The sequence below is a fragment of the Lissotriton helveticus genome, chromosome 3_1, assembly GCF_964261635.1.
Source record: "Lissotriton helveticus chromosome 3_1, aLisHel1.1, whole genome shotgun sequence".
NCBI classification, from domain to species: Eukaryota; Metazoa; Chordata; class Amphibia; order Caudata; family Salamandridae; genus Lissotriton; species Lissotriton helveticus.
Genome location: NC_136061.1, coordinates 1,949,007,832 through 1,949,031,152, shown reverse-complemented (window position 1 = coordinate 1,949,031,152; position 23,321 = coordinate 1,949,007,832). Strand labels below are relative to the sequence as shown.

The window sequence follows — 23,321 nt, the reverse complement described above, 5'->3', positions numbered from 1 at the left end:
TGAGTAGAGTAGTGAGTAGAGAGTGCAGAGTAGTGAGTAGAGTAGTGAGTGCAGAGTAGTGAGTGCAGAGTAGTGAGTGCAGAGTAGAGTAGTGAGTAGAGTAGTGAGTAGAGTAGTGAGTAGAGTAGAGTAGTGAGTAGTGTGCAGAGTAGTGTGCAGAGTAGTGAGTAGTGTGCAGAGTAGTGAGTAGTGTGCAGAGTAGTGAGTAGAGTAGTGAGTAGTGAGTGCAGAGTAGTGAGTGCAGAGTAGTGAGTGCAGAGTAGTGAGTGCAGAGTAGTGAGTAGAGTAGTGAGTAGAGAGTGCAGAGTAGTGAGTAGTGAGTGCAGAGTAGTGAGTGCAGAGTAGTGAGTGCAGAGTAGTGAGTAGAGTAGTGAGTAGAGGAGTAGAGTAGTGAGTAGAGTAGTGAGTAGAGTAGTGAGTAGAGTAGTGAGTAGAGTAGTGAGTAGTGTGCAGAGTAGTGTGCAGAGTAGTGAGTAGTGTGCAGAGTAGTGAGTAGTGTGCAGAGTAGTGTGCAGAGTAGTGAGTAGTGAGTAGAGTAGTAAGTAGAGTAGTGAGTAGAGTAGTGAGTAGAGTAGTGAGTAGTGAGTAGAGTAGTGAGTAGTGTGCAGAGTAGTGAGTAGTGAGTAGAGTAGTGAGTAGAGTAGTGAGTAGAGTAGTGAGTAGTGTGCAGAGTAGTGTGCAGAGTAGTGTGCAGAGTAGTGAGTTGAGTAGTGAGTAGAGTAGTGAGTAGAGTAGTGAGTAGTGAGTAGTGAGTGCAGAGTAGTGAGTAGTGAGTCGAGTAGTGAGTCGAGTAGTGAGTCGAGTAGTGAGTCGAGTAGTGAGTCGTGTGCAGAGTAGTGAGTAGTGTGCAGAGTAGTGAGTAGTGAGTAGTGTGCAGAGTAGTGAGTAGTGTGCAGAGTAGTGAGTAGTGTGCCGAGTAGTGAGTAGTGTGCAGAGTAGTGAGTAGTGTGCAGAGTAGTGAGTAGAGTAGTGAGTAGTGTGCAGAGTAGTGAGTAGAGTAGTGAGTAGAGTAGTGAGTAGTGTGCAGAGTAGTGAGTAGAGTAGTGAGTAGTGTGCAGAGTAGTGAGTAGAGTAGTGAGTAGTGAGTAGAGTAGTGAGTAGAGTAGTGAGTAGTGTGCAGAGTAGTGAGTAGTGAGTAGAGTAGTGAGTAGAGTAGTGAGTAGAGTAGTGAGTAGTGTGCAGAGTAGTGTGCAGAGTAGTGAGTAGTGTGCAGAGTAGTGAGTAGTGTGCAGAGTAGTGAGTAGTGTGCAGAGTAGTGAGTAGTGTGCAGAGTAGTGAGTAGTGTGCAGAGTAGTGAGTAGTGTGCAGAGTAGTGAGTAGTGTGCAGAGTAGTGTGCAGAGTAGTGAGTAGAGTAGTGAGTAGAGTAGTGAGTAGAGTAGTGAGTAGAGTAGTGAGTAGAGTAGTGAGCCGAGTAGTGAGCCGAGTAGTGAGCCGAGTAGTGAGCCGAGTAGTGAGCCGAGTAGTGAGCCGAGTAGTGAGTAGTGTGCAGAGTAGTGTGCAGAGTAGTGAGTAGTGTGCAGAGTAGTGAGTAGTGTGCAGAGTAGTGAGTAGTGTGCAGAGTAGTGAGTAGTGTGCAGAGTAGTGAGTAGTGTGCAGAGTAGTGAGTAGAGTGCAGAGTAGTGAGTAGAGTGCAGAGTAGTGAGTAGAGTAGGGTAGTAGTGTGCAGAGTAGTGAGTAGTGTGCAGAGTAGTGAGTAGTGAGTAGAGTAGTGAGTAGTTTGCAGAGTAGTGTGCAGAGTAGTGAGTAGTGTGCAGAGTAGTGTGCAGAGTAGTGAGTAGTGTGCAGAGTAGTGAGTAGTGTGCAGAGTAGTGAGTAGTGTGCAGAGTAGTGAGTAGTGTGCAGAGTAGTGTGCAGAGTAGTGAGTAGAGTAGTGAGTAGTGTGCAGAGTAGTGAGTAGAGTAGTGAGTAGTGTGCAGAGTAGTGAGTAGTGTGCAGAGTAGTGAGTAGTGTGCAGAGTAGTGAGTAGTGTGCAGAGTAGTGAGTAGTGAGTAGAGTAGTGAGTAGTGTGCAGAGTAGTGAGTAGTGTGCAGAGTAGTGAGTAGTGTGCAGAGTAGTGTGCAGAGTAGTGAGTAGTGTGCAGAGTAGTGAGTAGTGTGCAGAGTAGTGTGCAGAGTAGTGAGTAGTGTGCAGAGTAGTGAGTAGTGTGCAGAGTAGTGAGTAGTGTGCAGAGTAGTGAGTAGAGTGCAGAGTAGTGAGTAGAGTGCAGAGTAGTGTGCAGAGTAGTGAGTAGTGTGCAGAGTAGTGTGCAGAGTAGTGAGTAGTGAGTAGAGTAGTGAGTAGTGTGCAGAGTAGTGTGCAGAGTAGTGAGTAGTGTGCAGAGTAGTGAGTAGTGTGCAGAGTAGTGTGCAGAGTAGTGAGTAGTGTGCAGAGTAGTGAGTAGTGTGCAGAGTAGTGTGCAGAGTAGTGAGTAGTGTGCAGAGTAGTGAGTAGTGTGCAGAGTAGTGTGCAGAGTAGTGAGTAGTGTGCAGAGTAGTGAGTAGTGTGCAGAGTAGTGAGTAGTGTGCAGAGTAGTGTGCAGAGTAGTGAGTAGTGTGCAGAGTAGTGAGTAGTGTGCAGAGTAGTGAGTAGTGTGCAGAGTAGTGAGTAGTGTGCAGAGTAGTGAGTAGTGAGTAGAGTAGTGAGTAGTGAGTAGTGTGCAGAGTAGTGTGCAGAGTAGTGAGTAGTGTGCAGAGTAGTGAGTAGTGTGCAGAGTAGTGTGCAGAGTAGTGAGTAGTGTGCAGAGTAGTGTGCAGAGTAGTGAGTAGTGTGCAGAGTAGTGAGTAGTGTGCAGAGTAGTGAGTAGTGTGCAGAGTAGTGAGTAGAGTGCAGAGTAGTGAGTAGAGTGCAGAGTAGTGAGTAGAGTAGTGAGTAGTGTGCAGAGTAGTGAGTAGTGTGCAGAGTAGTGAGTAGTGAGTAGAGTAGTGAGTAGTGTGCAGAGTAGTGTGCAGAGTAGTGAGTAGTGTGCAGAGTAGTGAGTAGTGTGCAGAGTAGTGTGCAGAGTAGTGAGTAGTGTGCAGAGTAGTGTGCAGAGTAGTGAGTAGTGTGCAGAGTAGTGAGTAGTGTGCAGAGTAGTGTGCAGAGTAGTGAGTAGAGTAGTGAGCCGAGTAGTGAGCCGAGTAGTGAGCCGAGTAGTGAGCCGAGTAGTGAGCCGAGTAGTGAGCAGAGTAGTGAGTAGAGTAGTGAGTAGAGTAGTGAGTAGTGTGCAGAGTAGTGAGTAGAGGAGTAGAGTAGTGAGTAGAGTAGTGAGTAGAGAGTGCAGAGTAGTGAGTAGAGAGTGCAGAGTAGTGTGCAGAGTAGTGAGTAGTGAGTGCAGAGTAGTAAGTAGTGAGTGCAGAGTAGTGAGTAGTGAGTGCAGAGTAGTGAGTGCAGAGTAGTGAGTCGAGTAGTGAGTCGAGTAGTGAGTCGAGTAGTGAGTCGAGTAGTGAGTCGAGTAGTGAGTCGAGTAGTGAGTCGAGTAGTGAGTAGTGTGCAGAGTAGTGTGCAGAGTAGTGAGTAGTGTGCAGAGTAGTGAGTAGTGTGCAGAGTAGTGAGTAGTGTGCAGAGTAGTGAGTAGTGTGCAGAGTAGTGAGTAGTGTGCAGAGTAGTGAGTAGAGTAGTGAGTAGAGGGTGCAGAGTAGTGAGTAGAGTAGTGAGTAGTGAGTAGAGTAGTGAGTAGAGTAGTGAGTCGAGTAGTGAGTCGAGTAGTGAGTCGAGTAGTGAGTCGAGTAGTGAGCAGAGTAGTGAGCAGAGTAGTGAGCAGAGTAGTGAGCAGAGTAGTGAGCAGAGTAGTGAGCAGAGTAGTGAGCAGAGTAGTGAGCAGAGTAGTGAGCAGAGTAGTGAGCAGAGTAGAGTAGTGAGCAGAGTAGTGAGTAGAGTAGTGAGTAGAGTAGTGAGTAGTGTGCAGAGTAGTGAGTAGTGAGTGCAGAGTAGTGAGTAGAGTAGTGAGTAGAGTAGTGAGTAGTGTGCAGAGTAGTGAGTAGAGTAGTGAGTAGAGTAGAGTAGTGAGTAGAGTAGTGAGTAGAGTAGTGAGTAGAGTAGTGAGCAGAGTAGTGAGTAGAGTAGAGTAGTGAGTAGAGTAGTGAGTAGAGTAGTGAGTAGAGTAGAGTAGTGAGTAGAGTAGTGAGTAGAGTAGTGAGTAGAGTAGTGAGCAGAGTAGTGAGCAGAGTAGTGAGCAGAGTAGTGAGCAGAGTAGTGAGCAGAGTAGTGAGCAGAGTAGAGTAGTGAGTAGAGTAGTGAGTAGAGTAGTGAGTAGTGTGCAGAGTAGTGAGTAGTGAGTGCAGAGTAGTGAGTAGAGTAGTGAGTAGAGTAGTGAGTAGTGTGCAGAGTAGTGAGTAGAGTAGTGAGTAGAGTAGAGTAGTGAGTAGAGTAGTGAGTAGAGTAGTGAGTAGAGTAGTGAGCAGAGTAGTGAGTAGAGTAGAGTAGTGAGTAGAGTAGTGAGTAGAGTAGTGAGTAGAGTAGTGAGCAGAGTAGTGAGCAGAGTAGTGAGCAGAGTAGTGAGCAGAGTAGTGAGCAGAGTAGTGAGCAGAGTAGAGTAGTGAGTAGAGTAGTGAGTAGAGTAGTGAGTAGTGTGCAGAGTAGTGAGTAGAGTAGTGAGTAGAGTAGTGAGTAGAGTAGAGTAGTGAGTAGAGTAGTGAGTAGAGTAGTGAGTAGAGTAGAGTAGTGAGTAGAGTAGTGAGTAGAGTAGTGAGTAGAGTAGTGAGTAGAGTAGTGAGTAGAGTAGTGAGTCGAGTAGTGAGTCGAGTAGTGAGTCGAGTAGTGAGTAGTGTGTAGAGTAGTGAGTAGAGTAGTGAGTAGAGTAGTGAGTAGAGTAGTGAGTAGAGTAGTGAGTAGAGTAGAGTAGTGAGTAGAGTAGTGAGTAGAGTAGAGTAGAGTAGTGAGTAGAGTAGTGAGTAGAGTAGTGAGTAGAGTAGTGAGTAGAGTAGTGAGTCGAGTAGTGAGTCGAGTAGTGAGTCGAGTAGTGAGTAGTGTGTAGAGTAGTGAGTAGAGTAGTGAGTAGAGTAGTGAGTAGTGTGTAGAGTAGTGAGTCGAGTAGTGAGTCGAGTAGTGAGTCGAGTAGTGAGTAGTGTGTAGAGTAGTGAGTCGAGTAGTGAGTCGAGTAGTGAGTCGAGTAGTGAGCAGAGTAGTGAGCAGAGTAGTGAGTAGTGTGCAGAGTAGTGTGCAGAGTAGTGTGCAGTGTGCAGAGTAGTGAGTAGTGTGCAGAGTAGTGAGTAGTGTGCAGAGTAGTGAGTAGTGTGCAGAGTAGTGAGTAGTGTGCAGAGTAGTGAGTAGAGTGCAGAGTAGTGAGTAGAGTAGTGAGTAGTGTGCAGAGTAGTGAGTAGTGTGCAGAGTAGTGAGTAGTAAGTGCAGAGTAGTGAGTAGTGAGTGCAGAGTAGTGAGTAGAGTAGTGAGTAGAGTAGTGAGTAGAGTAGTGAGTAGTGTGCAGAGTAGTGAGTAGTGTGCAGAGTAGTGAGTAGTGTGCAGAGTAGTGAGTAGTGTGCAGAGTAGTGAGTAGTGTGCAGAGTAGTGAGTAGTGTGCAGAGTAGTGAGCAGAGTAGTGAGTAGTGTGCAGAGTAGTGAGTAGTGAGTAGTGAGTAGTGAGTAGTGAGTAGAGTAGTGAGTAGAGTAGTGAGTAGAGTGCAGAGTAGTGTGCAGAGTAGTGTGCAGTGTGCAGAGTAGTGAGTAGTGTGCAGAGTAGTGAGTAGTGTGCAGAGTAGTGAGTAGTGTGCAGAGTAGTGAGTAGTGTGCAGAGTAGTGAGTAGTGAGCAGAGTAGTGAGTAGAGTAGTGAGTAGAGTAGTGAGTAGAGTGCAGAGTAGTGAGTAGAGTAGTGAGTAGTGTGCAGAGTAGTGAGTAGTGTGCAGAGTAGTGAGTAGTAAGTGCAGAGTAGTGAGTAGTGAGTGCAGAGTAGTGAGTAGAGTAGTGAGTAGAGTAGTGAGTAGAGTAGTGAGTAGTGAGCAGAGTAGTGAGTAGAGTAGTGAGTAGTGAGTAGAGTGCAGAGTAGTGAGTAGAGTAGTGAGTAGTGTGCAGAGTAGTGAGTAGTGTGCAGAGTAGTGAGTAGTGAGTGCAGAGTAGTGAGTAGAGTAGTGAGTAGAGTAGTGAGTAGAGAGTGCAGAGTAGTGTGCAGAGTAGTGAGTAGTGTGCAGAGTAGTGAGTAGTGTGCAGAGTAGTGAGTAGTGTGCAGAGTAGTGAGTAGTGTGCAGAGTAGTGAGTAGTGTGCAGAGTAGTGAGTAGTGTGCAGAGTAGTGAGTAGTGAGTGCAGAGTAGTGAGTAGAGTAGAGTAGTGAGTAGAGTAGTGAGTAGAGTAGAGTGCAGAGTAGTGAGTAGTGTGCAGAGTAGTGAGTAGTGTGCAGAGTAGTGAGTAGTGAGTAGAGTAGTGAGTAGAGTAGTGAGTTGAGTAGTGAGTTGAGTAGTGAGTTGAGTAGTGAGTAGTGAGTAGAGTAGTGAGTAGAGTAGTGAGTAGAGAGTGCAGAGTAGTGAGTAGTGAGTGCAGAGTAGTGTGCAGAGTAGTGAGTAGTGAGTGCAGAGTAGTGAGTAGTGAGTGCAGAGTAGTGAGTGCAGAGTAGTGAGTAGAGTAGTGAGTAGAGTAGTGAGTAGAGTAGTGAGTAGAGTAGTGAGTAGAGAGTGCAGAGTAGTGAGTAGAGAGTGCAGAGTAGTGAGTAGAGAGTGCAGAGTAGTGTGCAGAGTAGTGAGTAGTGAGTGCAGAGTAGTGAGTAGTGAGTGCAGAGTAGTGAGTGCAGAGTAGTGAGTGCAGAGTAGTGAGTAGAGTAGTGAGTAGAGTAGTGAGTCGAGTAGTGAGTCGAGTAGTGAGTCGAGTAGTGAGTCGAGTAGTGAGTCGAGTAGTGAGTCGAGTAGTGAGCAGAGTAGTGTGCAGAGTAGTGTGCAGAGTAGTGTGCAGAGTAGTGTGCAGAGTAGTGTGCAGAGTAGTGTGCAGAGTAGTGAGTAGTGTGCAGAGTAGTGAGTAGTGTGCAGAGTAGTGAGTAGTGTGCAGAGTAGTGTGCAGAGTAGTGTGCAGAGTAGTGTGCAGAGTAGTGTGCAGAGTAGTGTGCAGAGTAGTGTGCAGAGTAGTGTGCAGAGTAGTGTGCAGAGTAGAGAGTGCAGAGTAGAGAGTGCAGAGTAGAGAGTGCAGAGTAGAGAGTGCAGAGTAGAGAGTGCAGAGTAGAGAGTGCAGAGTAGAGAGTGCAGAGTAGAGAGTGCAGAGTAGAGAGTGCAGAGTAGAGAGTAGAGTAGTGAGTAGAGTAGTGAGTAGAGTAGTGAGTAGAGTAGTGAGTCGAGTAGTGAGTCGAGTAGTGAGCCGAGTAGTGAGCAGAGTAGTGAGCAGAGTAGTGAGCAGAGTAGTGAGTAGAGTAGTGAGTAGAGTAGTGAGTAGTGAGTGCAGAGTAGTGAGTAGTGTGCAGAGTAGTGAGTAGTGTGCAGAGTAGTGAGTAGTGAGTGCAGAGTAGTGAGTAGTGAGTAGAGTAGTGAGTAGTGAGTCGAGTAGTGAGTCGAGTAGTGAGTCGAGTAGTGAGTCGAGTAGTGAGTCGAGTAGTGAGTCGAGTAGTGAGTCGAGTAGTGAGTCGAGTAGTGAGTCGAGTAGTGAGTCGAGTAGTGAGCAGAGTAGTGAGCAGAGTAGTGAGCAGAGTAGTGAGCAGAGTAGTGAGCAGAGTAGTGAGTAGTGTGCAGAGTAGTGTGCAGAGTAGTGTGCAGAGTAGTGTGCAGAGTAGTGTGCAGAGTAGTGTGCAGAGTAGTGTGCAGAGTAGTGAGTAGTGTGCAGAGTAGTGAGTAGTGTGCAGAGTAGTGAGTAGTGTGCAGAGTAGTGAGTAGTGTGCAGAGTAGTGAGTAGTGTGCAGAGTAGTGAGTAGTGAGCAGAGTAGTGAGTAGTGAGCAGAGTAGAGTAGTGAGTAGTGTGCAGAGTAGTGTGCAGAGTAGTGTGCAGAGTAGTGTGCAGAGTAGTGTGCAGAGTAGTGTGCAGAGTAGTGTGCAGAGTAGTGTGTAGTGTGCAGAGTAGTGAGTAGTGTGCAGAGTAGTGAGTAGTGTGCAGAGTAGTGAGTAGTGTGCAGAGTAGTGAGTAGTGTGCAGAGTAGTGTAGTGTGCAGAGTAGTGAGTAGTGTGCAGAGTAGTGAGTAGTGAGTAGAGTAGTGAGTAGAGTAGTGAGTAGAGTAGTGAGTAGAGTAGTGAGTAGAGTAGTGAGTAGAGTAGTGAGCAGAGTAGAGTAGTGAGTAGAGTAGTGAGTAGTGTGCAGAGTAGTGTGCAGAGTAGTGAGTAGTGTGCAGAGTAGTGAGTAGTGAGTAGAGTAGTGAGTAGAGTAGTGAGTAGAGTAGTGAGTAGAGTAGTGAGTAGAGTAGTGAGTAGAGTAGTGAGTAGAGTAGTGAGTAGTGTGCAGAGTAGTGAGTAGTGAGCAGAGTAGTGAGCAGAGTAGTGAGTAGTGAGCAGAGTAGTGAGTAGTGAGCAGAGTAGAGAGTGCAGAGTAGTGAGTAGTGAGTAGTGAGTAGAGAGTGCAGAGTAGTGAGTAGAGTAGTGAGTGCAGAGTAGTGAGTAGAGTAGTGAGTAGAGTAGTGAGTAGAGTAGTGAGTAGAGTAGTGAGTAGTGTGCAGAGTAGTGAGTAGAGTAGTGAGTAGTGAGTAGTGTGCAGAGTAGTGAGTGCAGAGTAGTGAGTGCAGAGTAGTGAGTGCAGAGTAGTGAGTGCAGAGTAGTGAGTGCAGAGTAGTGAGTGCAGAGTAGTGAGTGCAGAGTAGTGAGTGCAGAGTAGTGAGTGCAGAGTAGTGAGTGCAGAGTAGTGAGTGCAGAGTAGTGAGTGCAGAGTAGTGAGTGCAGAGTAGTGAGTGCAGAGTAGTGAGTGCAGAGTAGTGAGTGCAGAGTAGTGAGTAGAGTAGAGTAGTGAGTAGAGTAGAGTAGTGAGTAGAGTAGAGTAGTGAGTAGAGTAGAGTAGTGAGTAGAGTAGTGAGTAGAGTAGTGAGTAGAGTAGTGAGTAGAGTAGTGAGTAGAGTAGTGAGTAGAGTAGTGAGTAGTGAGTGCAGAGTAGTGAGTAGAGTAGAGTAGTGAGTAGGACATCACAGGCAGCAGCTGTGCAAGCTTCTTACACTCACAAGGAGACCACAGGCAGCTGAGTTGCAAGCTTCTCCCACTCACAAGAAGGACATCACAAACAGCAGCGGTGCAAGCTTCTCACACTCACAAGAAGGACATCACAAACAGCAGCGGTGCAAGCTTCTCACAGTCACAAGGAGACCACAGGCAGCTGAGGTGCAAGCTTCTCCCACTCACAAGAAGGACATCACAAGCACCAGCGGTGCAAGCTTCTCACAAGAACGACATCACAGGCAGCAGTGGTGCAAGCTTCCCTTACACACTCACAGCAGGTACTGTGCCAAGGCAGCAGCAGCAACAGAGCAAGAGTCCCTTACAAAGAACAGGCACAGCACAGAGATGCACAATGCAATCTTCTCATACTCGCAGGCAGCAGCGGTGCAAGCTTCTCACACTCACACGAAGGACATCACAGGCAGCAGCTGTGCAAGCTTGTTACACTCACAAGGATACCACAGGCAGCTGAGGTGCAAGCTTCTCCCACTCACAAGAAGGACATCACAAGCAGCAGCGGTGCAAGCTTCCCTCACACACTCACAGCAGGTACTGTGCCAAGGCAGCAGCAGCAACAGAGCAAGAGTCCCTTATAAAGAACAGGCACAGCACAGAAATGCACAATGCAATCTTCTCATACTCACAGGCAGCAGCTGTGCAAGCTTCTCACACTCACAAGAACGACATCACAGGCAGCAGCAGTGCAAGCTTCTTACACTCACAAGAAGGACATCACAGGCAGCAGCAGTGCAAGCTTCTTACACTCACAAGGAGACCACAGGCAGCAGAGGTGCAAGCTTCTCACACTCACAAGAAGGACAACACAGGCAGTAACGGTGCAATATTCTCACACTCACAAGGAGATCACTGGCAGTACACACCACATGAACACACTCCATAACACATAGCAACAATACATTGGCATTTACAATGCCATTAGCTCAAACTCAAATAAATCCGAGCCCGATTGCATTTCTAATGCTTGTTCTCTTTGGAGCGCGTAGTACCCTTACTGAACCACTGCCAAGGAACCAACTCAGACTGCCATCCTAAATTTAGTACCATAAATTGGTAATAGAAATATTCAAATATTGGATACTCTTAGAAGTGACAGAAATGCAGTATGAAGCGCAGTGCAAAAACAGTTTTTTTCTTTTTCTTTATTATTATTCCTTCAGGGAGTATGGGTGTCCCTTGCTGCATTTGGTAAGTATATGCTACTGTGTCAGCTGGACTCCATATATGATTCTGGATTTTGGCGAAGCTTGGACTTCGCGCGCAATTGGATTGGTCCTTGGGGCTATTCAAGGATCCCATTGGGCGGTGAGGTAGATGTCTGAGTGCACCACTAGTGAAAGTGGGCTTCCCTAGTGGTGGAAGTGGGCAGTGGTATAACAAAAACAAATAAAATTGGGCACAAGCAATAAAACAAAAAAAGTTTATACAAATTTAAGAACTGCTTGGTGGAAATCACATCTGATGGATTTGCTCAGTAGTGTGTTAGTGCCAATAACCTAATACTTTCATCTGAGCTGCATTACTGAAGTGCGGTAACTATGACCTCAATATATTTTTCAAGTCTTTTGAAAAAAACTTTTATAGTCGACTGTATCAAGTGGGTAGATGTGTATTATGCTCCAAATTTCCCTTGTTCAATGCCTTCCTACAAACTTTTGGTGTTGGCACATAACCTCACCCTCCGGGGTGTTATGTTGGAAGAGGAGGTTGATGATTGTAATTTGTCAGATCCTAAGTAATTTGCTTTTTTATTTTGACCAATGCTGTTCTACTAGCGTTTTTAAAGCCTCGGGACTATGCCCAGTTCCTAAGCACATGTTGACAATCCTACTTATGTCTTTAGTATTTGTGCCAATGTATTCCATTATTTTATCCACTGAGGAAGTGTTGATAGGAAGGCATGGCACTTTAGTTTTTCCAACCACTTAAAGATCTGTTCAAGGCTCTGTGTCATGTAGGCTGCAAAAGATGTTTGAATCATGGAAAGAGGGAGGCACTTGTGGATGCAAGGAGGAGATCACTGGTTTATCTTTGGTATCCGCCTTAATCTTCGGTATTTTACACACCATGAAAGCTGGTACATGTGTGCAGTGTGGAGAAGATCATTCCTTGCTTCTGGATATGTCAATTGTGTGATACGTTGGAACAGTATTTTCATTTGACTTAAGGTCTTCCTGATTTGTGCAATAGTTTCAACCCTCTGATCTGCCTTGTACTACTGCCAGATACTTTAAAACTGGGCTTCTTCTGTGTATTAGTTTTTGTCATCCTCTGTCTTTTGCTGTATGTAGTGTGTTTGAAATAACTACATGTGGCTTTGATAGGCCACCAAGGGCATTTATTTTACTTTCGCAGATCAACCCCCGAGTTTCCAGAAAGCTGCATTTTAAATATGGACCGTATGGATCCGTCACATAGCCGTTTGCATATAGCTATTAGTTGTAGTGAATGTTACTTGTGGCTCATATTCAGTTTCCCACTACTAGTTTGTTAGATGTGTAATGGGTTCTGAACTGCATCCCGCTTCCTAGAAATTGAACCCAAACCATACACCAGCACTCCTGCCAATAATTGATACTCAAGGACATCCTTAGCAATGACTTCCTGATCTTTTATCTTATCTGCCTACCTATTTTACATTGAGGCTGGTCTTTGGAGAGGGGTAGGAGCTTATAAAGCTGCGGGGAATTTCGGACTTTCTCCCCCCTTTACAGTGTATGGTAGGAAGTCCCAGACGCAATAGCACTGTGACTTCCTGCATCCAATTTTCATTGTAATGTAAGAGGTATGCTTCTTGCACAGGATGGGTTTCGAATGTTACAGCATAATTTTGGACTCTGTTGGCGATGGGCGGTGCTCCATGCCCAGGCCACGACATGAGTTACTGTAGGTGTTCTGATTATGTAGCTGTGAGGGTATTGGTTTATTTACCTGCCCCTTACGTTTGGGGAGGATACCTGATGGCTCTGGTAAATTCATGTTGTCTGCCACCATGACTAGATCCTTTCACTTGTGAGAATGAATTGAGGTAAACATGGGGGGCATGGCCCCCAGGGTGTGGAGGTAGGGGCACTAAATATGTAGCCTCCATATGATGGGTTGCTATGACAGACAGCATAGGTATTGACATAGCAGAGAAATATGCAGCACAGAAATAGAAGACATAGCCGTCTTCTATTTCTGTGCTGCATATTTCTCTCTCTTGCTCTCTCTCTTTCTCTTTCTCTCCTCCCCCCTCTCAGGATGTTGTATTCTGTGTATCTGGTTCTAATCTCTCATGGGTTCAAGAAGGGATCCTTTGTGCTAACCCCACAGGTTCAGAACTGCTTAGGCTGATCAACTAGTGGTCTGGAAGATGGCATAATTTTCACTAATACAGAGGCCAATGGCCTGGCTACCAACAACTGAAGAAAAGAGGTGTGCTGGATGTTCTTCGCCAATCTGTGGTCGGGGGACTGACACCCAGTAAATGGTAACTGATAGATTGTGTTGAATCATCAGGGACCCTGTAATGTTTTGGACTATCTGGTATTACCAAAGGGCACAGGCTCTTACAACATTGTGGGATGCTCGATTCTGAGGAATCAGATTTCAAGCAAATTGCGTTTGAAACAGGCTAACGTATGTAAATTACGATGTCACAGTAAATGACATTGCAATAAGTAATGCAATATCCTTATAAGATTCCTCACTTATAATTTGGAACTGGTCTATTTTAGAAAAACAGGTTAATAAAATCATTTATAAATTCAAATGAATGTTCTGTGTAATTCAACTCTCAAATTGCTGCAAGGGATTCTATATTTTTTAAATGTGTGGAATTCGAGAATCCATTTTAAAGTAAGCTTGGATAGTAAACAAATTGTGCATGATGCATTTTTTTAAACTGCCACATTTGTGTTTATGCATGATTGCTTTCTGCTGCTTTTGCTTGGTCTAGTTTCAAAGCAGAAAATCACTGCACCTTTAGAGTTTATTAGGTAAAGGAAGATTTAAACCCAGATCTTTGCGACGAGGGGTGAATGTTTGCATTGTTCAACATTCTGTCCATCATTTGTTCCCTTTGCTTTTGTTGGCCTAAGTGAAAAGGGTATGCCCAGATGTGGGTCCAGTGCTCACTGCGCCACTGATTCAAGCTAGCCTGGCTGATGATGGGTGATGTCCCGAAACTGGTCCCGGGATGCTTGTTTCCTGTCCTGGGAGGACCTAGCTTGGCAGATCGGTCTGGACTGTTCCCATGAGGAACAGAGTCAAGACTGATTTGCATATGGCTGGGTCCAAACTGGTGTGGTGTGGTGAGCAGTGAGCGATGGATTAAACCCAGATTTTTGTGACTGGGAGGTGAATGTTTGCATTGTTCAGCATTTCGTCCATCATTTATTCCTTTATCTTTTTTTTAGCATCAAAGCACAAAATCACTGCACCTTTTAGATTTTTTTAGGTAAAGGAAAGTTTAATGGTGTGAAGTTACTTTAAAGATGAGACATTCAAAGAAAGCACCATACTGGGTCACTGTTACAAATTTAAGGGGTGGTACTAGTAGGAAGGAAGTTTAAAAAAAAAACCCGAGGTGGGGTTACATGTGCAATGTCGGTAAATGCAAGCAGCTATGGTCCTGGGGCAGAACGGAACACCTCTTTGTGAGCCTTTACAGGAAAAAAAAGAGCACTCTCCAAAAAGCAGTATTTGGGACACGGAATGCCTGACTCCGCCTCTGACTTTTGCCCTGACTTTGTGTAATTCCAGTGCTAACTATGCATTAACTATACCTCTTGCAACCCTTCAAGAGTAAGCGTTGACTGCACTCAATCGCAGTTGAGACTCCATTTGAAACGGAGGTGCTTGGTGTTCCATGATCGCAGACTAGAATCTGGTACCATAAAAGAACCTATTGTTGATATGATTGCTCAGTTACCCGTGAGTTCAATGGGCCTTAGAGAACAGATGCACCATGCAGACACAAAATTGATATGCATTACTTTCATTCTATGCATTATTGAAATTCACTCAAACAATTAAGCCTCGGTTATAATTAGGATTACCATAAACAGTACAGAAGTAGTTCCACAGTGTGGCCACGTTTAATCCATATCTTGAACTTCATGGAGAGATTTTGAAAAAATCTGAACTCCTTTAGCATCAATATGCAGATCATACCTAATGTATACCTAAAGATTTCTTCCCATAAGACATCTCTCTTCTTTGCTCCACCCTTGACATGGTTCAAAAACCGATGACCAACTGCCACTTAAAAATTCACTCTTACGAAAGCAGAACTTTTATAATCTCTCCAGAAAAAAATGCAACCTCCCTAACGAAGATACGCTGGAATCCCTCTCTCTGAACTGTAATCCGACCATTGGAGAGCATGCCAAATCGTTGGATTTTACCCTTGATAATCGTCTGAACCTCCAAAGGCAAAGCTCCACTGGCGGCATGTTCTCTTTGCCATGACTGAGGCTGTTTTGGGGCATCCAACCGTGAATTCCATAGCAGGACTTGAAACCTATGGTCCGGACACTCGTTCCTTCCAGGATAGATTATGGTCTTAGAGAGCAGTGCTCCATGCTTCTGCCTGCTTTGAGTGGCCACATGAAATTGGACCACTTCTCTCCCTGCCATGCCTACCCATTGATCTAGGATCCTATTTTTAAGACTGCATGCATTGTTCATAGGGCCCTTCTTAGTTTCTGAGCCAGGTAAGAAGGAATAGAATTCAGAGCCAGGTAAGGAGGAATAGAATTCAAAGTCGCAGGAGCTCAACCAGAATCAATAAACACTGGGTCCCTCCTGCTTGAACCTCTGATGTTTAGGATGAAATCTCACTTGCAGGACCACTGCCAGGTGCTAGCAATACTACCCTAGCGATCGGACTTAAAATGTATCCAACACGGAGTGCTCCTGGGCTCGGCTTTCAGTCCAGTTTTTTTTAACACCTATAGGAAGCCACTGATTTTGTTAATAAAAATGCACAACATCTCTGTAATTAACCATGCTGATGACTTGCAGGTGATCCTTTCTCTCAATTATCCATTCCATTCATTCCAGACCTGTTTAGTGGGCATTGTGAAATGGATGAATGCAAATTCCCTTAACTTAAATGGAGATAAAAATAGAGTTTCTCTCCTGCTCATGAAAAAGGTTACAATGCCTTTACCCCCAAATGTTTGGCACTACCTACAGAGACGGAAATGTGCTCTTCTGAGATTGTTCGTTAACTTGGAGTTGCCTTTGATGAATATCTGTCCCTTGAGAAGCCCGTTAATAAAGTGGTTGTTTTGCACTGCTTCGTGGCCTTAGAAAACTGTTCCCAGTGCTACCTGTACACATTAAGTCCTTAATTGCACAGCGTGTTCTACAAAGTCAACTTGATTATTGTAATGTTCTCCTCCTTGGAGCTCTTGACAACTTGGTCAAGAGACTGCAAAGAGTTCAAACAGCTGCTGATAAACTAACACTAAACAGACATTGAAGATCCTCTGGATCTAGTGCCCTTAGGGAATTTCAGTCACTTCCAGTGGAACATAGGATCTTCTTTTAGTCTATGTGCATTGTGTTTAGGGACTTTCAGAAGAAGGTCCCTGTATTGCTGCAACGTAAACAGAAAAAATATGCCCAGGAAGGTCTCTACATTCTGCTACCGCTAATCTTATTCAGGAACACAGGTTTCAAAAGGTTTGATTATGTGGACGAACCTTTTCAGTCAAAGCTGCTCTATTGTGAAATAAGCTCCCGCCCACTCGAGTGCACACATATCTGCTGAAATTCAGGAAAGCCCTGAAGACCTTGTTGTTCCCAAAACAGTAGTTGCTTGCATTAGTATATGTCCCTGTCTTTCTCTCCTCTAAACAGTTCTTTGCTCAGCGCTAGGATACCAGTCTGGGCACAGTGCGCTTACAAATGCTATAAATAAATAAACTATAAATCATAGCCAAGTAAGCTAGATGAGATGCATTCTCTGGTGATGCAACAAGACTTTGGAACTCCCTTCCACCAACCTGTAGCTCAATGTCTTGTCTGCTCACATTCAAAAGGGAACTCCAAATCCTTCTATTTGAGACACACTTTGGTTAAAGAGGAATCACTGCGTATCTAAAATATTGACTTGACCTGTCCCTTCCGTTAAGAAATGTTTGTTTACTCTGCTCTAGTGGTTTCTTACTACTGATTACCAATGATGTTACCCAACTACTTTCTTCGCTGTAATGTCTTGGTTGGTATCATATGTCTTTATCTTGTTTTTCTGTTGCTAATAGGTTTTATGATGTTAACCAGACCTTACTTCCTGATGTCTTAGAAAGCTGGGTAAGGCCTTTGAGCCACGCCCGCGATATATTAACACCCTGATAAATAAAAAGTAGCTGATCCTTTTGTAGTGTAGCGCATGAGCTACTTAGTAGTCGGGTGAACAACCCCACAGTGTTCTGTTTGTTGGTTTCTTCCATGACGCAATGCAGGCCCTAAAATAAAAGGCTCTACCGCACACGCCTGGCACTTGGAGAACTGAAACCAAATTGATACCCAACTCCATGTGTTTTCATTTATGAGCCCATGCCAGTAACCTGGAACACAACCCCCTAAAAGTAAGTCCTTATTTTCCCCTTTCTAAGTGCAAGCAGGAAGGTCGTATTGCATAGCAGATGTATGGCCTTTAAACAAATGCTTGGCTTTTCCTCCTGAATTGAGATTGAGACCATAATGTGGACATTCAGCTTTGCTTTGGAGCACACAAAAATATACAAACTGTCGTACTCGTATTGCAAAACGAATGAAGAAAGGGTCCATGCTGCAGTGAGTGCTGAGTAATGTGGAGTACTGATACTGATGTTCTGCTATTCTTTATTTTTTTGTTGTTGCAGACAACGGTGCAGGTGGACAACGAGGCTGTGATCAATCAGACAGAATTGCAGTTGAGCACGCTAGGTCTCCGCCAAAGTGAGGAGGAGGAAATGGAAGAGGAAGAGTCAGATTCTTAAATGGACAAATGATCATTATTAGGAACTTATTCATTCTTCCTAAAGAATGAGTGACATGTTAAATTATTTTTCACAGAGTTGCTTTTGGGATGGGGTGAGTCCTAATGAAATGCAGATAACCATGGTATAATTTGGGTACCGTGGGGATCCGACTTCAGAACTGGATCAAGGTCAAGTGTGCACTGCCTACATGCGTGCTGGAAAGAAATCCAGGCAGTATTATACATCATGATCGTGTTTGCTGATCTGCTTTGCACATATGCTTAGATGGTCTGCAGCTGCAGTTTATGGAAAAATACTACATTTTCATAGTCACTGGCAGTAATGCAACTCCGCTGCATATTTCAAACCAAAGTTAGTGGTGCAGTTTTTAATTGCTAATCCAAGAATGCAATAATGTTTCAACTTCACATGACCACATAATCGAGGTCTTTTGGTTAAGGTTACCAGATGGCTCCATGTCTCTGAGACACCACTTTTCCATTCCTGGACTTTGCTATTACAAATAATTGCTTTTCGGGAGTTGTAGTCTTGGTTCATTTTATTGATCCAATTGGACCAAACCACCTAATAACAATGTGTATACTTCCATTTAAGCTGTACCCGAATCTTGCCTCTATTTTAAACATCATCCTGTCTTTTGCTGTTTTACATTACATCCTTATTAGCTTCTCATCCAAAACGACACAGATTGGGGCTTTGAAAATATAATCCATTATCTTACTTTGAGCATCTACCCCTTCATGACTGATGGAGAGTAACCCTTGCCACACTTCCTTAATACTGAGTTGTTCGACCAGATATACAATGCATTACATTGTGCCATCCAAGCAGTCTTTACCATTCTGTGATCCCTTACAGTCAAGGGTAAGTTTCCTGCTTATTGATTTCATCCAATACTTCCTAACAAAACTGTCCATATACTTTCGTAATGGAAAAGCATGAAACATTTTCCGCTTTTCCGTATGTTTATATATTTATTTGCATAATTACATAACGCTTCCTGCCCCCAAGAGAGTGTTAGCATACCCAACAATGAAACTGCAGTGGGTTCCAGCTTAAATTAAAAAATTGGGTTGTAAACAGTAAGTGAGGAAGAGGCATAAAAATCAGCTCTATTGACATGAATGATGACGTTCTGAAGATGGGTGAATTGATTTGAGTATGAGACTGTGTGAGGAATCGTGTAAAGTGATGTGCTATTGCATGTTTCCTGGTAGAGTGTTCCAAGCGGAGGTAGCCGCTCCAAGGAGGGTTGTTTGCAGGCAGAGTAGGGTTTGAACGTTGGTACTTCTAACAGAAATCGGTGTTTAATTCTCACTGTTTGAGCCTCTTCATTGGGTGAGACATTCTGTAAGGTAATGTGGGTTTTTATTGTAGATGGCCTTGTGGGCCGGGCTTTATAGTTTGAATTGCACTTCTGTTGTAATCAGGAGCCTCTGTAAGACCCAGAGAATGGGAGTCATTTGACTGAACCTTTTGGCTTAATGAGATGGCCTAACTGCTGAGTGTAGGACCACTTTAAAAAAAAATTCTATGGGCAATAGAAGCTCCAGCCAGGGTAATGTCCCCAAACTAAAGTCTGGAAAGGACTAGCAAGTGGACTACTGTTCCTAGATGCTCAGTTGAGATGAGGTGCCATACTTTCTTTAAAGTATGAAAGTGGAAGTTGGACATGTTGGGTGCTTTATGTGTGGGATAAACGTGAGAGCAGAGTTGCTTGTGAATCGTAAGAAGGTTAGGGCGAGAATCCTCCTGGGTTAAGCACATGTAGAATGTATGTAAATGACTTGTCTGAATGGAGCGCAATACTTACAATTGCCAACCAATGTTCTGACCAAAGGTTTGCATTCTGGCCAGGCTCCCATTGAACCATTGTTTCTGTTCAATGGGGCACTTGCTGATGCCCTTTTGGGCTCCTTAGCCATGCCCTCTGCAGAGCTACATATCAGTAGGCATGTTGCCCATCTCCATTCCCCTGTGCTTAGTGTTCCTACCTTCCTACCTTTCTAACATTCTAACTCCACAAGCCACTCCAGAGGGTTCAAGCATCCACCAGCAGGGTCAATTTGAATGCTCAATCCCCCGTCCTCCAGCAGCCTCAAAATCTCTTTAGTGTGTATTTGCTGGCACACAGACACTCCGACGTAGGCAAGATGCAAGGACAGAAGCCTTAGCTGATTTTGGATCATCACCCTCTCAAGGCCTTCACGCCTACAGACAAATTCCATACACTCATGCTAGCCCTGGTCCTGTCTGCACTGGACCCCAGAAACTGGATTGTGGCGTTTGACCTGCAGCACAATTCTTTTCACATCACCATCTTGAATTCTCACCGGTGCTACCTGCGATTCACGGTGAGCAGGGAGCATTTTCATTTCGCAGTGTTCCCCTTTGTCTTCACCAGGGCCCTTCGGGTGTTCACGATAGTGAAAGTGGTGGTCTCTGCACATTTATGGAGGTCAGAAGTACCACTCTTCCCCTACCTCAACAACTAGTAGTTCAAGGCGGACATAAGATTGTTGGAGTTCACTATCCACAAGCCGAAGTCGCACCTGACTTCTTCTCACACTTCCCTTCATCACAGCAATTCTGGATGTGGTATGGTTTTGTGCCTTGCTGCCTGTAACGGAGAGTTGAGGACAATAGGGCTATGATTCTGCATCTGTCCTGTATCTCGCTGTGGATGACTCTGAGGCTGCTGGGATTGTTGGCGTCTGGCATTCTGCTGTTGACGCATAGCAGATGGCACAAACGGCCTGAGACCTTAAATCCCAATCGGCACAAAGCTCTTAGCAGTAAGGAATCCCTCCACAAAATCAGTGAACGCCATCTGTTTGGATTAGTGCTGCACCCGATAAATTGACCCTTTACAGGCAAAGTAGTCTGACATTTTGCTGTTTGTTCTGTCCCTATCCCTGCAAGGATTTGCCTTGGGCACTGTTAAGTGTTATTTATCGGTTCTTTCAGCCTTCCTGTGGTTGCCTGATCTGCCTTTGTATTTAAATCACCAGTTGAGGTCTGGTTTATGAGAGGTTTACAATATCTGTTTCTACTGAAGCCCTTTGTGATGTCTTAGTGGGACTTGAACTCACGTACTTGACGTGCATCCCATTTGAACTGTTGCACAGTGGTCCTTTAAGACTTATGACCTTAAAGACCATCTTTTTCATTGCAATAACCTCAGCTAGAGGCGATCAAAGTTTTGTCTCTGTGTAAATATACCTTCCATCATAAGTTGTTTTTTTGGACCCTGGGCTGCTTTTCTTCTGAAAGTGGTTATTCCCTTTCATATCAGCCAGGCCATCACTCTTTTGGTGTTCTTTGCTCCCCCTCATCTCTCTTAGGAGAAAGTTGAGTTTGGATCCTAAAGAACCTTGAGTTTCTATGTCGATCAGACCAAGGAACAACTTGTGGGTAACCAGCTCTTAGGAGGGTTTTGCAGAGCAAAGAATGTAAAGCAGTGCAAAACTGGCACACCCCGAGATAGATTGTTCTTTGCAAAAAGAAATGCGACGCACTGTTGAAAAAACAGCCCCCATAAGGCTTGTGGGTTCATTCCACCAGGGTCAAAGCAGCTATCTGTGCATTAGGCACATGGGTGCCTGTCCTGGACATCTATCAGGCAGACACATGGGCTTCAGTACACAGCACCACAAAGCTCTAATGCCGTAAAAGCCTGGTCCAATGAGAGGGGCATTTTGCCCTCTGTCATGCAGGACTTTTTGGTTTGGGCCAGTTCAGACCCACCACCTTGAGAAGAACTGCATTGGTATCTATTCTCAAGGTGTGGAATCTACTGTTAGAAATATCCTTCAGAAGAACAACTTACTTACCTTTTGGTCACAATATTTCTGATGGATATTCTGTCTAATCACAGATTCCTCACCGCCCTTCCCACCTCCTGTTCTGTCATCTGGACTCTTTTCTATTTTAAAAGGTCCCAGTCTAAAAATCTGCAAATTGGTCATACCAATTTTCCGATGTACTCCGCATCTGAGGGGGTGGACAGTCTAGAAAGCAACTGATGTCAGTGTGCGTGGGTGGCGCTTATATGCACTTCCAGAGCAGAATGGCAGTGAAGAGCAGTAAGAAATCACCTAGCGACGCACAAGAACTGGTCTGAAAGTTTTCCGGATCCGGTCTGATGCCAGGTGATTATTCACAAGGGGAGCAATATGCGATTATATCGAGCATTCACCAGAAAGACTTTTACTGAAGGTAAGTAACTTGTTCTTCTAATGCAGAGTATTGAGACATTAATTAAATGAGTAGTTTGGGTAACACAGTCTGATACTTGAGACTAGAGAAAATGTAATTTGTAGTGTGTGTGTTGTAGAAACATTCATTCCTTCTTATATATCAGGAGCAGCAATGCAAGCTTGTCTTTGGTAACCAGATAGACACATCATTGGATGCAGCAGGTCAAGCTTTCTTTGTATGCAGAATGAATGCTCTCGTGGGCGCATCATTGCACACTTTACACATAATAGTGCACTGTTGTCCACAGTTTTATAATTATTGCACTTGAAGTCATTAAGTCCAAATTCAGCCATGCAGCAATGTGTGATCTTAGAACAAACCACTGCATGCGTTTTTTTTGCAGATATCTAAACTGAATTAAGTGTGAGATAACAGAAATGAGATTGTTTTACAGTGTGAAAAAAGGGGAGACTGTAGGTGAAACAACTTGGTTTCAAACGTTGGTGAATAATCTAGATAATACCCCAAAATAAAGGCATACAGCGTGGTAAGATTCCTTGAATTGGTTATTTTGGCAAGAAATTCATCATAGGGAAGAAAGTTTGCAGGAGACCGACGTAAATGCAAACATACAAGGCTTTATAGTTTGCAGAGTACATGGAAGGCCTAATTAAGGGGTATCTGGAGTAAGAGATACCAGTTCTAAGGTATACACTAGGAACGCAAAGGTCTTTTATGCTATTGATGAAATTGCAATGTTTTATGCTTTGTGCATTTAGGCCACCCAGGTATGTATTGATACCTGACTTGCACATCTCCAGTTTCAGTAGTGTTTTTAGTCCCATGAAAATTATGCATCTTGGAGGAAATTATCTATTTTCTCATTTTGGTAAATTGTGCATGGTGCTGTTATCTAGACAAGCCTTAGTGAAGCTCAATGTAGTGTTGGCATGAAGCACTTATAAATAGCCTTTAGGAGCCCTAGTCAGAAATGAATGTATCACCTTATAGTTCCACATTGTGTATAGTAAATCACCTAACACTTTTTGGCAATGCCAACACTTGTTGACAGCCACGTTTTTAGATTCTTTCTAAAAGAAAGTAGGTTTGTGTCAAGCCTCAGGAACTCCGGCAAGCTGTTCCATAGCTTAGCACCCAGAAAACTGAAAGATCTACCGTCAGTATGAGCAAAGCGAGTTTTGTGCACAATGGCCAGATTGGCGTTAGAAGAAAGCAAGTGTCTGGATGTTGTGAAAGGCTTTATAAAAGATGGTCATAACTTTAAAGTCAATCTGCTCTTTAATACAGAGGTTGTGTAGAGATTTAATGCCGGAGCATGCACCAGAAAGATATTGGATCTGAGAACGCATCGACAATGTTTTGTCTATGATTATTCCCAGGTTTTTTACTTTGTCTTTATCAGCAGACTGGGGCGGCAGATCCTTGTGCCACCAGGCCCTCCAATCGTCTGTTTCTAGTTTTCCGAAGAAAACCACTTCAGTTTTATCCAGTACAGTATATCCTGTAGAGTTTTAGAAGTCCAGTTTGTGCCAAGATGGATGAGTTTTTAGATACTCATGCTGAGCGCCATATCTGGACGCAATGGTCGGAAGGGGGATCTGATTTCAGTTATTATTACACTTTTTTTGTATTGTTTTACGATGTTGAGATTGGCGTAGTTGAGTTATTGAGGCTTTAATTTTTGAAATTGGGAAGTAGGAAGAGTATAATTTCTCTGTACTATGCTTTTCTCTACGTTTCTAGCCTCAGGGCATGGACAATATCTAGTAGGATACATTGGAGTGGAAATTGTGCTGCTAGTATTTGTGATGATGGTGTGAGCAGGTATCACAAATTTATTGACCACAAAGGTGTTCTCCCGGAGTTGGATGGAAGTCATAGTCCTCATTATTTTACTAACATGCTGTTTGGTAGGTATCGTTTGTCAAAGTTTACACTGCCAAGTTCTTTCCTGAGCCTCAGATTGTGGAATGAAATTCTTGATTCTTTTTTTTTTCTCCAATTAAATTTGGAAATTATCTTGTCATTGAATTTGAAGGAAATTTTGATTGTTGTGACCATCTTAATTGTTTCCATTATATACAACCAGAAAGTTATTGGGAGTTCAGAA

At 44.1% G+C, this 23,321-nt stretch overlaps 1 protein-coding gene across 1 annotated transcript in view; it reads left to right on the top strand.

Annotated features, from left to right (window-relative positions):
• Positions 1-21,743, top strand: part of SNAPC5 (small nuclear RNA activating complex polypeptide 5) — a 130,052-nt gene extending 108,309 nt beyond the window's left edge. The window contains exon 3 of the mRNA XM_078683035.1: positions 16,871-21,743. Coding sequence (XP_078539161.1) covers positions 16,871-16,987 — 117 coding nt within the window. The 3' untranslated portion in view covers positions 16,988-21,743. The remainder of the gene's footprint in view (positions 1-16,870) is intronic.
• The last annotated feature ends 1,578 nt before the right edge of the window (positions 21,744-23,321 follow it).